The 18,499-nt window shown below is 44.6% G+C and overlaps 1 protein-coding gene across 38 annotated transcripts in view; it reads right to left on the bottom strand.

Annotated features, from left to right (window-relative positions):
* Nucleotides 1-18,499, bottom strand: part of LOC127069911 (protein split ends) — a 68,329-nt gene continuing 49,830 nt past the window's right edge. For 2 of the 38 annotated variants that reach the window (XM_051007581.1, XM_051007584.1), the window contains exons 3-13: nt 15,751-16,493; nt 15,038-15,660; nt 14,761-14,941; nt 14,382-14,673; nt 13,347-14,099; nt 2,758-13,231; nt 2,544-2,660; nt 2,331-2,447; nt 1,391-2,143; nt 1,133-1,291; nt 1-984 (exon numbers count right to left, since the gene is read on the bottom strand). In XM_051007581.1, the coding sequence (XP_050863538.1) occupies nt 856-984; nt 1,133-1,291; nt 1,391-2,143; nt 2,331-2,447; nt 2,544-2,660; nt 2,758-13,231; nt 13,347-14,099; nt 14,382-14,673; nt 14,761-14,941; nt 15,038-15,660; nt 15,751-16,493 (14,341 nt within the window). In that variant the 3' untranslated portion in view covers nt 1-855. The remainder of the gene's footprint in view (nt 985-1,132; nt 1,292-1,390; nt 2,144-2,330; nt 2,448-2,543; nt 2,661-2,757; nt 13,232-13,346; nt 14,100-14,381; nt 14,674-14,760; nt 14,942-15,037; nt 15,661-15,750; nt 16,494-18,499) is intronic. The other 36 variants (XM_051007621.1, XM_051007620.1, XM_051007616.1 and 33 more) reach the window with 36 other exon arrangements.

Here is an 18,499-nt window from a genome sequence, read left to right on the forward strand (position 1 = left end):
TTTATCTTTTTTCATATATGTATCTGTTTTTCTATTATTAACTCTCACGCTGAAACTGACCGTTCTCGTTTGCGGCAACGGTGAAGTTATTTTATTATTTGACGTATCTTTATGTTTTTGCTTTTTTTTTTCATTTTTTTTCATTTTTTTTTCATTTTTTTTTTTTTTTTTTAATATAGAGGAAGGAGTAGTAATAGTATAACACGAAAAAATGTCTTTTTTCGTGGACATCATATCGCTTGGAGAGAATCGAAGGTCTTCATCGAGAGAAAAGAGAATTGGGGTTGTTGTGCCTGACCAGCTTGTCAGAAAGACCAAGAGTTAAAGTCGGTCGATCCCACAAACACTGTCAGCGATTAAGCGTACTAAAAGTCATCGGAAAGGACGTACTTTTTTTCTGCTTTTCTACGGTTTTACGAAGGGAGGCACACACGGTGAAAGGGGGAAGGATTAGGAGGGTTACCTTTCTCAATTAGACCGGGCTAGCCTCTCTTTCTATTTTTCTCTACGTCACACAACCCCGACACGACGCCTTGTTGTTCTATATAGGCTTACGATCTATGTGATCGGCCGGTGATCCGTGCCGAATTCCATTTGATTGTCACTGATGAGAGACTCCGATAAAAGGAGCCCTTTTTTAAACTTTTCCTCGATGGTCTATTCTCTTTCTCTCTCTCTCTCTCTCTTTTTCTTTCTCTCTTTTTATCTTTCTCTTATCTTCTAGAAATTCCGCACATGAATAGGAATACCCCCAGAGGCTTCATGCCATTTATGTAGCATCCCATCTCATGATGCGCAAAATAGGTAGAAAATATACCAGTAAGATATTATGATCAAGCGGAATGCTGTCCAGTCTCAAACCGTGGCAATGACGATAAGCAAGTGGGCGATCTTGGCAACACGATGAAGCAAATCCGGCGCTATACGCGCTAAACTCTCATTTGCGAAGTCACACGATGGGAATATATGTATCACGTATGCAGGCTGCAAATAGATATTTATTAATATCATCTTAGAAATTCTACCAGTCAAGAATTACATCGCTTATCGTTATATTATATATTTTCATTGATCCTCAAGATCGTATCATAAATATTAGATAAATTATGTGATTGGTAAATATTAAACTAACCTGTTGCGAACCTGGAGCAGCAATGTTAACAATTCCTGCGGCTTGTTTCTGTTGCAAATACATGATAAATCCAGTTTGAAGATTCTTACTTTGCTGTAACACATCTACTTCGTCACGTCCGCATGGTAATGCAAGCAGCATGCAGTGTTCGTTATCAGTCTGTTTTAAAGAAAATAATATTATTCGTTGGAAAGTTATAGTTCTCACAACAAAATTGACCATATATACCTATTTATATGTTGAAACAGATTGACATACCTGCATCTTTCTTGCCACACCGTCAACTTGAGTTTGTTCGAGTCTCATCCTTTGAGCGATACGTAATGGTGGAGTAGAGCCATCGCTGTTGCAAGGTAAGCTCTCTCTAGCTACATTAGGATTACCAAAAACAAAATGCATTTGTACTGCAGCTTGATCGTTCTTAAGAGCAAGTAATCCTTGCCACATGACAGGATAACGTTGAAGTAACATTTGGAATGAATCTGCTTGTGGTGGTACTTGTGATGCATGAGGTGGTGTTACTACTTGATGCTTTCTTGGCCTGTCAGGTGTAATCGCACTATCCGTTGGAGCTTCACTCGCTGGCATAGGATATTGAGAACGTAAGTGAGCAGGTGGTGGCTCGTAATAACCTCCTCTCGCTGCAGTTGGTGCAGCCAAAGATGGATTACTTCCAGCATTATACTGAGGTGGTGGTGGTGGCAATCGTGTACTTCCATGAAGCATGTAAACCTGTGCAACTTGTGGACTATCCGTTGTACGATCTTGAGGAGTTCTTGTACTTCTCCTTAATTCTAAAGGTGGACTATGACTATCTTCTATACCAGTTTCTAATTTTGGATCTAATGGTAAATGAGGAGATCTTGTTCCTGGAATATGATAAGCTATACGCGGAGTTAAAGCTTCCTGTTGAGCACGTAGATATTGATATTGCAACACTTGTGGATGCATATAATGTGGAGGTAACTCGGCACCACGTGATAATCCACCATAATGATTCACGACGTCACTCTGCAAAAAAGAAAATTATATTACTTATTTCTACAAGGATTCAAACATAAAATTAATATAAAAAAATTCTCTAACTTCGTTATAATTTTAAATAACCATATATTATATGCAATTATATCTGAATATTTTTTGATATTATCTGGTGTGAGTTGATAGTAAAAATAAAAAAAAAAATAAAAAAAAATACCTGAGAAGCATTAGCATGATGATGAGCAGGTGGAGGCAATGGAGGACTCTGAGTACGATGTGGAGGCACAAGTCCATATTGAGCCCCCGGTGATGGAGCAGTACCTGCACTCCCATGCTAATAAAAAGCAGGCAAGTTAGTTTAGCAACGTAATTTAATTGTTCTCTAAATATATATATATTATGTGATAAAGCCTATTATTATTTTACTTACCATAGGCGCATCATAAGTTGGTATTGGCACTCCACGACTCTGAGGACTTGCAGTGGGCACCATAATACAACCAGACATAGAGACTTCTACTTTAGGAGGTTCCATAGTACCAGTTACCTAAAAATAATTCAAATACATATTTAATTAAATGTTCTATACACACACACACACACACACACACATATGAGTGTTTTTAAAATAAGAATAGACATACTTGAGGTTTTGGTCCGGTTGGACGTGGGCAGCCTACAGCTGCTCCAACAGTCGGTGGACCAACGAGATGTGGTTGCGTTGGAGGACTTGCAACTGCTCCAGTTACCATTGGTGGTACTACTGCTTGTAATAAATGAGCTTTTGGATTGAGCGGATGTGGTTGCCCATTGATGCCTTTTGCTGTTACTGGCTGTGAAACTGGATGATGTATTCTCTGAGTTGGTGCAGATACAACACTAGCTGGATGAACATTGATTGGTAATTTTTGAGACATATTTATTATGGTCGATGGTTGTTGTTGCTGCTGCTGTTTTGCTGCCTGTAGCAGGTGTTGCTTAGGATTGGGTGGTACACCTGTATTATTAAGTACTGGTGACATTGGTTGTCCTTGCTTTCCATTCCCTGTACTTACTTGTGCCTGTTTTGTACATGGACTCAAATTAGGTGAGACTACTCTACCACCAGGAATTTGCAAATGAAGACTTTGTATTGCTTGAGTCGGTTGTTTGATAATATTTTGCACTACTGTCTGACTTGGTAATATTGGAACTACAGGCTTCGTAATAACAATTTGTTGTTGAGGTTGAGGCTGAGGCTGAAGCTGAGGCTGAGGTTGAGACTGAGATTGTGGCTGAAGTTGAGATTGAGATTGAGATTGAGATTGAGACTGAGGTTGAGACTGAGACTGAATTTGAGGCTGAGGCTGAGGCTGAGGCTGAGGCTGCTGCTGTTGCTGCTGCTGTTGTTGTTGTGGCTGTGGTTGTGGCTGCGGCTGCAACTGTGTCTGCAGTTGTGGTTGAGCCTGAGCTTGAACCTGGGCCTGAACCTGAGCCTGAACTTGAGCCTGAAGCTGGACCTGAGGCTGGATCTGAGGCTGGACCTGAGGCTGGACCTGAGGCTGGACCTGAGGCTGGATTTGAGGCTGGACCTGAGGATGGACCTGAGGCTGGACCTGAGGCTGGACCTGAGGCTGGACCTGAGGCTGGACCTGAGGCTGGACCTGAGGCTGGACCTGAGGTTGGACCTGAGGTTGGACCTGAGGTTGGACCTGAGGCTGGACCTGAGGTTGAACTTGCGGCTGAACTTGAGGCTGAACTTGCGCCTGAACTTGAGGCTGAACTTGAGGCTGAACTTGTGCCTGAACTTGAGGCTGAACTTGAGGCTGAATTTGAGGTTGAACTTGAGGCTGAACTTGAGGCTGAACTTGAGGCTGAACTTGAGGCTGAACTTGAGGCTGAATTTGAGGCTGAACTTGAGGCTGAACTTGAGGCTGAGGCTGAGGCTGAGTCGATAATTTGCTTGCATTCAATACATGAGCTTTCAAACTCGTAGGTTTATTTTGTGTAGCAGAAGTTAATATCGGTTGTGATGGAACTACACTCGGTATTGTTGACATAGTTGTAACAGTTGTACATGTCGTAGATGATTGCACGACTGTGATGGTAGAAGTAGCTTGAATAATTGGAGATTGAGGCTTTGTAATAACACTAGCTTGTGACGATATCAGCTGATTTTGTATTGGCTGACAAGGTATAGTTTCCACAGGTTGTTCTTTCTTTAATTCTTCATTAACCGTTGTAATAGTATTATCAAATGATGATTTTGATTGCAATGATTCATTGATTGAACTTTCGTTAACAGTAACATTAGCAGTTCGAATTTCACTCATCGTTTTAGTAGCAGTTTGTTGTTGATTAGCTGGTGTACTAACTGGTATATATTGACCTTCCTCCGATTCTCTCATTGGTATTAACATTCCCGTAACTGGATCAATCAATGTTGTTGGTTCAAGAGATACAGATTTTTGTTCAGGTGGTGTCAACGTTTGATTAGTCTCTTCCACTTTTGGATTAGATTCTTCAGTCACAATGTTTTCATTTTTATTCTCAACCTTCTTCGTGGTAACAACCAATTTAATAAATTTCTCCTCTCCACTATCGTCATTGTTTTCAGAAGTCCTTCTTGTCGCTTTACGACTACCTCTTGGTGATTTTCGAGGTTCTGTAATTTGTACTTTAGGTTGTGCAGTTTGTACATTGCGTGGTGCATTGTTGTGCCTAGTACTTCTTCTTGTAGTATGTATACTACCAACATTACCACTCGTTAAATTCTTATTTGTTGATGCACGTACTACATCTTCGATGACATCATCAACAGTGTTTCTGCTGCCATCTTTCTCTGCTAATCTTCTAGACTTTCTTGTGTTAGTAGCTGGTGAAACTAGTTCTTCCAGAGGCAATTCTTTAACAGTTGTGTGTGGTCCAGATTTAATGGTGAGTATCAGACGAGGACGACCAGGATTATCCTCTTCGCTATCGTCATGAAATTCGTAAACGTCGGCATAAGGTAACTTATGTGCAACATGATGTTTACTTCCTCTAGATGTTCTTCCACCTCTTTTATGTGCAGCTGCTGCAGTACTGGTTCTACCACGTCTAACTCCACCGCGACCGCTAGCACCTCGTTTCGTTTTTGATCTACCACGACGACTCTTCGTTAATTCTGCCTCGCATGTCTCCACACCTTCATCTTGATCGTCATTAACTGTCGTATTCTTTTTATTTTCATCCTCGGTCGTTTCAGTTTCGAACCAATCAGATTCACTCTTTGCTGTTTCCAGAGAATTATTGTGAGTTTCTTGATTATGTTGTACATCTTCTTCCGCATCGTTACCTTCGCCATCACACAAGGCATCCACTTTCTTTATTACGCTTTCTATATTTACTTCTTTGGCCGACCAATAATCACTATCTTCTTTGCTATCAGTTGGATCTTCTTTTGTCACGTCTATAGCAAGCGGATCCGTACTTGGTTCTTTCAATGGATCTTCGACAGGTTCTTCATCCAATTCAACCTCTTCATTTTCTTTTGTTACCACTTCTTCCTCTTCCTCTTCTTCCTCATCTTCTTCCTCTTTTACTTCGCTTACAACTTCAGATTTTACAGTTGTCTCCTCCTCGAGTTTTGGTACAAGAATGTTCAATACTTCTGTTTTTGGAACGCAAGATGTTAATTTTTCCGATTCAACGAATTCATGTTTCTCTTCCTTAGGTTTTATATCCGTGTCACATGGCTGTTCTAAAGGTGGCTCTGTTTTTGGAATAGTAAATTTCATTTCTTCCTTTAATGTTGTATCTTCTTGCTTTATAATAACAGCTGGTTCTTGTTTAATAATTTCAATAGGTTGGGTCGACTGTATCGGTGGTGTTAATTGCATAGGTTGCGTAGTCTGTCCTATTTGTGCCTCAGAATCTGTTGCTGATTTTTCTGCCTGTACTATACGTGGTTCTATGCATTCTCTTACATTGTCAGTTATCGAAGTAGTTGATACAGTTGACACAGTTGTTGATACGACTCTAGTTATTATTGATTGTGAAACTGAAGGACCAACAGGTAAATGAGACTTTGAAAGCGAAGTCGTTTGAGGAACAGGTGACATTCTTTGACAACTAGAGAAAGATACAGTCGTTTGTGGAATGATGCATTTGTCACCGGTCGTTATGGACTGTACTGTTGGTGTTAATTGTTGAGATACTGTTGGTGTTAATTGTTGAGATACTGTTGGTGTTAATTGTTGAGATACTATTGGTACTACCGTTTTAATTAAGGATTGATTAGCAGAAGAAACTGTTGGTGGTCCCAGACCATGTACCATAGATTTGTGGACTATGTGAGATTGTCCATGTGCTATGATCACAGGACTAGGTGTAGAACAACGTGGTACATGAGTGGTTAAGAGTTGGGATAATTCTTGTTTAGGTCGTGGAGAAAGAACATTGTTATCTCCTGTTACAGACACGGGTATTTGTTTCTGAGATCTCGACTGTGAAGGACAATTTTCTGTAATGTTAGCTGACTTTCCAAATGCTGGACTAGATGTACTTGCACTAATTTCAATTTTAGCTGTTTCTGGTATATATGTAGGTGGTTGATTAGGCGAAGGAACCTTCGGAGAAGTCGAGGCCTTGTTTGTAGACTCTGGTATAACAGCGGGTGATAATTTAGGCTCTTCTAATCTTTGTGGTGGTTCGTTTGGATTGACTGAGAGTAATGTCTCGATTACAGATTTGTTGCCTAAAGCAGCGGAATCTCTTGAACTCTTTACTTGTATACCCGGTGCCAATGGTGGTACTGGCATGTAAGGACGTGGTGGAATATTTAAAGTTAATGGTGGCAAACCACCTCGAGGATAACTAGGTGTAAGCGGTCTCAAACCAGCAGCATGTTGAATCACTGGTTGTTGAGTTGCTGCAGTTGAATAGATCTGTTGTACTGTTACCTCTGGTCTATGCGCAGAAATAGGAACGCTCACTGCAATTCTAGTTGGTGGTGGTGAAGGTTTTCCAACGGTAGACACATGAGGACTCAATGCCGAGTTTCGATTCCATTGTCCATTCGGTGAAAGCGGTTGTGGAATTCTCGGAGATAATTGTGATGGTATCAAAGGTGGTATTCTTGATGGGACGAGTGGTGGTAAAGGCGTTATATTCGATGGCGAAGACGAAGATGGTGTTGAAATATTCTGCATTCTTGGAGAAGCTTGACGCATTGGTACCATTTGAGATTGAGGTGAAACTGGTAGTCTTTGATACAGAGGTTGTACACTAATCGTCGAAGGTCTTGGACTAGCTGCCGAAATTCGTGAAGTTTCATTTGCGATCGGTACGTTACACGATCCCAACATTGGTTGTTTGTATGTTGGTGGTGATGATGTTGATGTCCGATGAGATTGTGAGACTCTTTCAGGACTGGCTATTGTAACATTGGATTCTACCGTATCAATTTGTACAGTTTTTGTCGTATCGCGAGATTTATGTTCATTAAGGTTCCAAGAATGTGCGATTACTGAATTTGGAGAGTTCTGTGATTTGGGAATTACAGGATTAAGTGGTAAACGAGCTTCCACGGGTTTTTCCGCTGCAACAATAGCAAGTGTCACCGTAGTTGGTGTTGTCTTTGTTGGTGATTTATAAAATGACGGAATATCTGGTGTTTTCGGTGGTTGAGTTAGATCGAAGTTCTCGTAATTTGGATCTTCTTCAGTATCCGTATCTATTTGAAGATCATGTTCGCTTTGAGGAGTATCAGGTTTTAGATCTTCACCTTCGACTGCTGACGCATTCAAACTTTCAACCGCTTGTTGCATCTCCTCAACATCCTCTTGGGGTGCTTCGGCTGGAGGACCAGTTGTACCATCCACCTCATTGTCCTCTTCCTCTCCTTCGTAAGAGAAATCTTCGGTAGAACCACCGAAAGTTTCTTCTAACAACGCTGCAACAGCATCCTCTGTTTCTTCCTGAGATATAGCGACTCTTGGTTTATCCTCATTTTGAACAGGTGGTGTTGTTGAAACAGAGACTTCTGTTTCGTCTCTACTGTTACGAGATTGGCAACCACTTTCACGTTCCTCAGGCTCCGAGATACTTTTAACTGCATTTTCGTGAATAGTTTCATCGATTTCTATTCCAAAACCAGGAATAAATTTCTCTTTCTTCTTTTCAGGCTTTGGCGGTTGAATGACACCGCTTACAATAGGAGTACTGATAGCTGAAACCGTTGATGTGTTCGACGTTACAACCTTGGGTATAGGACTTAACAATGTATCTCTAAGAGCTGGCAAAGTCGGAGACAACGTTTTCGGAATCAAAGGACTACTTGCTCTCGGAGGACTTGGGTCCGCGCCAAGATAAGGTAATTCACCGGTCTTTTCATGATGATGGTGATGATGATGATGATGGTGATGATAATCTTTCCGACTACGTTCTTCCTTTGATTTCTTACGTTTCTTTTTCTTTTCTTTAACCTTTTCGGGTACGGTAGTCGGAGTAGATGGTTCAACACTATCATTATCATCAGTGAAACGGAAAACGTCGTGTTCATTGGACTCTGTACAAGCAATTGCAGATTTTGGTGAATTTGGTAGACCTAAAAGTTTAGCCTCGATTTCTCGTCCAGCCTCAGCGAGGTCAACGCTATTCTCATCTTCCTGATGATGTCTCTGTCGTTTCTTCTCTGTTTTTCTTCTAACTCTTTCAACGTCAAGAACTGGACTACGTCCACCATCGCTGTCAGAAACATAAGCGTTGTTTTCAGATGTCATATTACTGAGTCTATCAAAGAAGGTGTCTGGAGGTGGTGGATCATCAACGTCGTCGGAAAGCGGACCAAATATATCTTCCATTCTTTGTGAATCTCTAGCTTCTTGTCTATTCAATCTTTTCCTTCTTGCTTTAACCTTGTCTTCTCCGTTTCGTTCTCTTCTTTTATCCTTCTTCGTTCTCTGTTTCTTATCAGCGCGCATCCTTTCTTCAGCATTGTCAATGGCTGCCACTGGTGTTGCCGTCGATGTACTAATCGTTACAGATTCAGTCGTATGATTCGAACGACATTCCGAATCAGTCGATATAACGTTAGCCTTACTTTTATGATCCGTAGTTTCGGTGGATTCGAGTTTCGAACTTTCTTCGCTGGACACCGAATTTTTCTGACGCTTTTGCTTCTTTTTATGCGATTTCTTGCGCGAATCTCTTTCGTGATTATTGACGACGATCGTTGGATGACTCGTTTGGTACGTGATTCTTTCGTCGTCGTCGGAAGTACGTACTTCCTCCTTTGCACTGGCATGTACACTGTTGATCACAACATTGGTCTCCAATGGATTTTGTTTCTCTTCTGTATCAGCAAAGCCAAGATCCACGTCACTTTCAAGAAATCTATCCGTTTTAACATTCTTTCGAACTTTGTTGTTAAAGGATTCTTCTTCCTCGCTAGTGTCGGAATGAATTCGAGACCGTGATCCCTTTCTCGACAAAGACTTTGCTCTAGCCGAGTCCGATTCGGACGTAGCCTCGTCTTCGGTTAAAGCCTTGCTACTGACCGAATCTCCATCCCAAGATGTACTTTGTTTCTTCTCCTCTCGTCTGGCACGGCTTTGCTTCAGCTGTGAAAACTTATCTTTTAAACGCACTTGACGCTTCTCCTCCTCCAATTTCTGCATATTTTTCGTCGAACGTGCCTTCACTTTATCGTACATACTGATGTAAGCCGGTTCGTCGTCTACAATATCAAATATCGAATGTTTCTTGGGTTCGTCGCTGTCTGTATCGGTTGCCGAAGGATGCCGTGCAACTTGCATATCGTGAGTAGGGCCATCGTCAACGTCGCTGTGTTGATTCGAAGAAGCCTGCTGTTGATGGAATTGCGACGGCTCTCTCGAGTGGTTAGAAGCCGTAGACGTTTGCTCGTTCGGTGAATTCGTTTCGTTGCGTTTCGAGAGTTCTAATCTCGATAAGAATTCTTTGTCGACATCCTGACATACCCTAGGACTACGTTCCCTCGATTCCTTTTCAGATCTTCTCTTACTTCTCTGTTTCTCTTTAACGCTCTCTCTATTCTCTCTGGTGGATTCCCTAACATCGGCATGAGTCGTATCCCTGGTATCTTGTGCAGTACTACCACCAGATTCTTTGCTCTCTCTACTTTCCCTACTTTCTCGACTAGAACGATGAGAGTCATTGCGATGTTTGCGATCCTCCGATCTTCTATTCTGTCTAGGCCGATCTTTGCTGTCTCTACGATGATCAGAGATCTTCATACGTTTGGTATCGTCTTCGGTGGGACAATCTTGGGACGAACACCTACGTTTTATTGGTACCGGGGCTGGAGAAGCCTGTTGGATCTGAGATTGCGTTACCGATTGATGTAGATGATTATCGGTAGGTTGTTGACGCCTACTCTCTTCGCGTTCACGTTTTTCCTTATCCTTGTCCTCGCGATCTCTTCTCTTCTCTCGTTCGACCTTCTCCTTCTCGCGTTTCTCTTGATCCTCTCGCTCCCTTCTCTTCTCCCGTTCGTGTTTCTCTCTCTCCAACCTTTCCCTCTCCTCCTTCTCACGTTTTTCCTTCTCCAACCTCTCGCGTTCCTCCTTCTCCTTCCGCCTCTCTCGTTCCAAACGTTCCTTCTCTTCCCTCTCACGTTTCCTCTCCTTGTCAAGACGTTCCTTTTCCTCTCTTCTCCTTTCCCGTTCCAATCTCTCCCTTTCCTCTTTCTCTCGCCTTTCCTGTTCCTCTCGTTCCTTCCTGAGACGTTCCTTCTCCTGCTTCTCCCGTTCCAAACGCAATTCACGTTCCTTCCTCTCCCGTTCCTCCCGGTCCCTTCTCTCTCTTTCTTCGCGTTCCCTACGTTCCTGCCTCTCCTTTTCCTCTCGTTCTCTCTTCTCACGTTCCAACCGTTCCTTATCTCTCCGCTCCTTCTCCCTGAACTCGTTCTCCTCCCTCTCCTTCTTCTCGCGTTCTCGTTCCTCCCGTTCCCTTCTATCCTTCTCCTGGCGTTCCTTGTCCAGTCTCTCTCTTTCCCTACGTTCCTCATCCTTCTCCCTTCTCTCTCTTTCCTCTCGTTCCTTACGTTCCTGCCTGTCACGATCCTCCTTGTCTCTTCGTTCCTGTCTTTCCCGATCGTCCTTCTCCCTTCTTTCCTTATCCTCTCGTTCTCTCCTTTCGTACCTCGTTTCCTTGGTCTCTTTGAAATCTCTACTGTGATTATCGGCTTCATTGACGTCATTGTTGCCAAGGCTTTCTTTGTCATCCCGATCCTTGCGATCGACTTCCTCTTTCCTCGATCTTCTCTGACAATCCTTCCCTTTACCATGTTTAGAATCCCTACTGTCCCTACCCTCTCGAGAGTCTCTTCTCTCCCTGCTACTGCTACTGCTACTGCTGCCAATCTCCTTTCGTAAACGAGCACGAGGTACATCGACCGAGGAAGAGGATAACGAAGACGTGCCGAACGTGGACGATATCGTGGAAGACAATGGCACCGAACAGGAAGCGGTTGTCAAGGAAGATTGATGATATTGACCGCTCGATAAAGTCTGCTGTATCGTGCCTGACGAGGTGGAGGGGATCGATGTTGTCGATGTTGCTGTCGTTAAAATCATCGTCGTTGCCGTAATAACACCGGATACTGCTGCTGCTGCTGCTGTTGCCGCTGCTGACAAGGAAATTGTAGACGCTGCTGATATCGCGGAGGATGACGAGGTGGATGATGACGTTAAACACGTTAAAGAAGAAGAAGAAGAAGAAGAAATGGTAGAGGAAGAGGAACAGGAGGAGGATGATGACGTAGATATCGCCACTGACGACGACGAATTATTCAAAACTGTATTACTAGAAAGTAATCCTCGATTCGTCGAGGCGCTGAGGCTGTGAATACTACATACACTACTATTACCACTAAGAAGGCTACTGGCCGACCCTATACCGCTACTATTACCACTGCTTGCTGCCGTTCCGCTACTTGCAAGACGGATGGGCAAAGAAACCGGTGGTAATTCCGGACTGACGGTTTTGATCGACGTGCCGGGAGTGATCGGTGTCGCTGGGGTTGGGTGTACACAATTGTGCTGCATCGTCGAGCGTGGATCAGTCGTTTTCAATACCAACGGAACCATGCTCGTCGAGAGCATCGTGCTACTACCACCGATGTGACTGCTCACAGAGGAGGTACTAGTCAATTGCACCGGCGGATGACTAGGAAATGGATACTGCAGACAAACTTTACTGGTGCAACCCCCGCTAGAAGTTAGCCCAGCCGTGCTACCGATCATCGAACTGACGCCTATAACGCCCGTAAATTCTTTCGGTTCGTATTTTTCACTGAAGTTCTCCAGTCGTTTAGAATCCTCGTCGAAAACACTTCTTTTCGCGAGAACGGATTTCACTATATCCGACGGTTGCACTTCGTGTAGATCCAAGTCAAGGAGTTTATGTCGGAATTTAAAACGTTCCGAAGCGCTGGCGTCGAGTTTTGCCAAAGCATCGCCACCGGCTGCACTCAGAGCTCTCGAGCCCGACCACTTTTCATACTTCTCGTCGAGGGAACGTATTCTCTCTTCGAGACTAGGAGACTGGGGCGCCGTCTCGCTGTCGGAACTCGTTGGACTGGGGCTCAAATGTCTAGGCGGTGGCGAGGCTGGTGGCTGTGGTGCCGTACAAGGGCTGGCCGCAACCGAGAGCCCGCTGGCACAAGGTGGACTAGTGACTTTCAGACTGCTGCTACTCGTCGACCGAGCATTACTGCTACTGCTGTTACCGTTGTTGTTGTTGTTGTTGTTGTGGTTGTGGTTGCTGCTGTTATTATTGTTGTTGTTGCTGTTGCTGTTGCTGTTGCTGTTGCTGTTGCTGTTGCTGTTGCTGTTGCTGTTGCTGTTGTTGTTGTTGTTACTGTTATTATTATTACTACTGTTGCTGTTATTGTTGTTGGTGGTGGTGGTGGCGGTGGTGGTGGTGGTATTGTTGTTGCTGTTACTAGTATTGTTGTTGTTCAGCATCTGAGTCGCAAACCTTGGTAAAGGTAACGACAGAGGACCCTCATGACTCCTTTCGCGAAATCTTCTTGGCTCGCTCGGCACAAGGTTCTCAGGTCTTTCGTCGACGAGAGGTGTTCCTGGTCGTGATCCATCGTGATGCTCATGATGTCTAGACGTTAGAACGAAGAAAAACAAAAAGTTAGATATATCGCACGTAAATCTTAGACGATACGCAACTCTTTCTCTCGTTCTCCCCTTTCTTTCTCTAACTTATTCAATCTCACCTGCTAGAAGTATCTCGACGACGCTTACAAGGTCCCGGACCCCTGCCGTCACAGCTACTTCTTCTCGTACTATGATGCACCACCACTTTACTGTCACTTACGCGTCTAACGTCCATGCCTTTTCTACCGGAATGAGAAGTTACCAACAACGATGCGATTTCAGGTTCATCGTCCTCGCATAATATCGTTGTTGAACTTCCATCCAACTTAACTCGTTTCTTAGGTGCAAAACCCACTTCGTCGCCGCTACTGTGACACTCCTCGAGCTGTTCCAATAAATGAACTCGCTCCTTTTGAAGATGCCTGATGTCGGGCGGAGGTAAAATAGGTGGTGGCGGTGGAACAGGTGGGTCCACGCTGGTAACAACACTCTGGACGGCATGTCGTCGAGACGATGGGGGTGGTGGACAATCATCATCGTTGAGTTTACCGTCGCTCAGAACGCTGCTCTGGTAATCATCGTGGCTCGCTCCACTTCCCTGGCTGAACTCGTCGTAACTTCGAAATCTACGTGGCGTTGGGTCGTTGTAGTCGCCGTCGTAGTATGAATCTTGATAGGAACGCCTGCTGCTACGCGACATTGCCGTTGGATGAGCAGGACTGGCCCCGGGCGTGCTACCACCACCGGAAGTACGAGAGTAACTACTAGTTGTCCTTGATCTTGGGGGTGTATCGTAACGCGTAAATCGACCGCTCGAATTTGACACTGTAACTGCTGATTCAAAGCTGCTACGCTCCCTCCTGTAATGAATCCTTTCAGTAACGCGTGAATTCTACTTTGTGCTCTTTATTTGGGGGTGACGATGATACTTAAAGCTAGATATGTATACATTAGTATTTATTAATTATACATTATAAAACGTACTTGTGAACAATTTCATATTATTGCAAATTGTTGCAAATATTTATCTTTAAACGATTCAAATCTTTCGACTTTCAATTATATACAAAACATTATACGTACGTACATACATACATATATGTGTATATATATATATATATACGTCGAAAAATATAATATATAATTATACATACGCAACATCGAAGGTTGTCGCCGGCGAAGGCCTGGTGTCCCAAGGTTTTTCACCAGCAACTCCTTGTCTTTCCAGATGTTCGTAAAACGTTTCCTGGCATTCTCTGGACGCGAAATCCACTTGAAGACGACGTCCACGAAGTGCGGCTCCTCTCATTTCCTTCACAGCAGCCTGGGCGCAGCTTATTTGTTCGAAGAAGACTAACGCATGGCCACGTTCACGATCCACCACGACTTGCGTTATAGGACCGAACTGATGGAACTGCATGTTCAAGTATTTTTCTGACATGCAATCTATGAAACGGACATACACGATAACATCGTGATTAATTAAAAATGCATGTGTTAGATCAGATTTACGATGAAACATGTTGGAATTACCTCCTATACCATCCACCCAGACACAAGAGGTAGGCATAGATTTGCCAAATCCAAGTTTGATACGATTCGCACCTAGGTGTTCGCCATCCATAGATCTCATGGCCTTAACGACGCTACCGATATCCGAATACTGACAAAATGCATAGCTCGAAACAGCGCCTTGCTTTTTGATGTCAATTTCCTGCAAAGACAAGCGAAAAGGGATACCATTTATTAAGATACAGAACTCGATGAATAATAAAACTTAGACTATGCAAATCGATCCTCCGCGACTTACTATAATTTCGCCAAAAGGCTCAAAGTGTTTCCTGAGTTCAGACGCAGTTACATCTTTCTCGAGATTCCCAATAAAGAGCGTCCTCGTTGCTTTGGGATGATACTCGTCTAGTTCGGCCTCGTACGGCCTGAACTCGTTGTCCTCGACGTCGTATCCTTGGTAAGGCGCAACTTCGATCTTGCAACCGAAAAATAGTTTGTCATGAGAAACTTCCAAGGCTTTTTCAACGTCCTCGGGTTTCTTGAAGCAGACCAGAGCGTATCTGTCGCCCGCTGCACCGACGACCTTCACCCACGTGACTTTCCCATGCTTTTTATACTCATGGAAAAGGCCATCCTTGAGAGAAGTGTCGCTGCTACGAGCAGGAAGGTTCCGTACGCAGATCGCCAGTGGCCTGCGATCTTCGGTGACTGCAACAGCATTTCCAGTACGATGAGGCGAGCTTCCTGGTGACGTGCTTGTGGCGGACGTGCTACCGGCGGAACTGCCACTTCGACTACTACTGCTGCTACCGGAACGACTGCTGCCGCTTGGTGAGCTACTACCGCTTCGAGATTTTCTACGTTGCTTCTTGTGTTGTCGGTGGACACTGCTGCTACTACCACCTCCGCCTCCTCCGCCACCTGTTCGTGTCACAACAAAAGAGATTACACCAATGATCCCAAGAAGCAATATCGAACTAATCCTTGAAGAATGTCAGATATAAATTTTACCTGGCTCATCCTGGTAGGAATCATTGGTAGCCGGCGAAGGTGGTGGTGGTGCATTGCTATATCTCGATGAAGTCGTCGACTCGTAGGCAGAGGACCAGGAAGACGGTGCCCGATGACGATCTAAATGGGGCGGGGGTGGCGGCCCGGAGCCGTAAGGGCCTGTCCTCGGGTAAAGCCGATCCCTCGCCCTGCTCGACGTCACGTGGTAAGAGCTACCAGGTGGTGGACGTCCACGTGGTATATAGCCACCAGGGTCACCGCTGTTAGGATCCGCTGGATGACCTTGAACGACGACGACGCCGCTTCCGGTGCTGCCGACGCCGCCACCGCTACCGGCATTGCTGCCACCGCCTCCACTCCCGGCAACCCCGCCTCCGCTGTAGAAACCCCCATGGGAACCCCCGTGGGAACCTCCGTGCGAGCTACCGTGTGAACTCCTCGACTCGACGAAGCTACTCTCGCCGCCACCGCCACCGACAACGACGCTGCCGCTGACGCCGACGCCAACGCCGCCCCCGCTGCCACTGCTACCGCTGCCGCCGACGCCGCTGCTAACGCCAACTGCGTTACCACCACTGCCTCCGACGACTCCGCCGACTCCGCCGACGACGCCGCCACCAGATCCGACGATACTCCCGCTACTTCCTCCGACGACGCCAACACCACCCCCGACACCACCGACGCCTCCTCCACCTCCGCCTCCGGCACCGCCGCCGCCACTCGAGCCATGATCCTCCGAACTTCTGAAACATACCAAGTCGAACTTAGTCTAGCCTGATGCTAGAGATTCCTCTTGCTGGCACCCTTGTTTGCTTGCTTGCTTGCTTGCTTGTTGCTTGCTTGCTTGCTTGCACGAACGTGATCGTTATGCCCAAGTGTTTCAGTGTTCACGTGATCACGATGCTAAGTGTTTCGTTAAACGAGCCAAGCCTTTTATTCCCTGCTCATGATGCTTATATCTTAAGCTTAAACGAATTTTCCCATATACATTTTAACCTTCATCTTCTACGCATATTTCTGTATGCAAGAGCCCATGCGTACGAACGTAACCTCGTCAACTATAAAAAAAAAAATGGCTGATGCGAGATGCGAGTCATGTTCGAAGAAAAGAAAAAAAGATCATCCGCCTGAGATTATCCGTGGCGATGCATCAAGAGGATATCCGCGATGGGACAAGTTCTTCATTGTAAAATCCGACACCGAAGGACAAAACTTTGCGCGTGTCGCGTCGGTCACGCCAAAGAAGAGATTCCAAATCGTGACACGGATGTGGAAAGTCCCAAGAAGAGAGATTTCGAAACGTTCTTCTGTGGCTACTGATCTCTAACCAATCATCGGAGACACGTTATTCAAAGAAGGCTATCGGTGTTGTGGTTTGTAAAAGAGAACGAGAGGAGGAAGGGTTTGGGCTTGGTTAAGGAAAAACGAGTTCTACGATTATCCTTGACTGCTCCTAACCTCAAAGAATCTCTTAACAAATTCGTTACTCCTTCTATCCTGTTAAGATCCTTTGAAAAAAAAGAAGAAAAAAAAGAAAAGAAAGAAAGAAAGATAAAGAATATCACATTGAAATACGACGTTCGAGGAATACCGTTGAAAAGATAGAATTTCTCTTTCCTAGGCTTGAAAATATTTCACATCGAATCGAATATTTCTCAAATATACTATTCCACCGCATAATCGTGTGCGTGCGTGTTTGCGCGTATGCGTCAATGTTCGATATAGTATATAGAGGGGCAAGGGTTAATCGTAGCTTCTTGCATGTGTCGTGACTTGTTTGGCATGCACGGTATGGGCACAATAATATACTCGATAAGATATTTCTAGAGTCGTATCGGCATACCTCTTAGCGCATGCGCATTGACGAAAGAAAGGCAGGGTCACGATAAATTAGTCTAACGCCTTATTTATCTATAGCCAAGTCTCTCTTTTAACCTATACTGTTCTCTTTCTCCGCCTTTCTCCACGAGCATGCCCCGTCTGCTTATACGTTTCTCTTTAAACTCAATCGTATTAGAAAAATTTCGTCAGCTCTCGATTCGTACAGAGAAATGATAAGGACTTATATTTATAAATGTCTGATTCATAAGTAGATTGTAAACCTTGAATACGGTGATAAATATTAAATAATGACGTCATCTCCTTAGTGAAGTTTGCACGAATCACCAATGATTACGTTACGATCAAAGTTCGAATGTCTCTTGAAAGAATAAACAGACCTACGTATTCCGTAAATAAAAAGAGAAAGAGGGAGGGCTCGTACATTCCTAACTACGGCACTGACGGTTAAGAGCCGTTCTCCCCTCCACCTCTCAACCTCTATCTCGCTCTATCGCTCTCTTTCTCTTTCCCCTCCCCCTCTCTCTCTTCTTCCTCCCACTCTTCCCTCCAGACCCCGAGCATCCTCCATAACGTCGTACGCCCTCTCCCTCGTCGTCACGCTTCGACGTACCGTCACTCGACGACGAAACGCGTGGCAACGTCGCCTTCTTCGTCGTCATTTTCTTCGACAATACCCCGTCCATCCATCCGTCCGTCCGTCTGTCCGTCCATTGTCGTCGTCGTCGTCGTCGTCGTCATCGTCGTCGTGTCTTCGAAATCGTCACGGTCGTCTAACTTTTCATGGAAATGCAACCGCCATTACTACACTTCGGCGAGACATTCCTAAGTACGTGCAATAACCCAAGTATGTTTCTTCTCTTCTCTTCTCCCCTCCCCTCCCCTCCCCTCCCTACCCTTACCCTTTCTT

Source organism: Vespula vulgaris, chromosome 17, assembly GCF_905475345.1.
Source record: "Vespula vulgaris chromosome 17, iyVesVulg1.1, whole genome shotgun sequence".
NCBI classification, from domain to species: domain Eukaryota; kingdom Metazoa; phylum Arthropoda; class Insecta; order Hymenoptera; family Vespidae; genus Vespula; species Vespula vulgaris.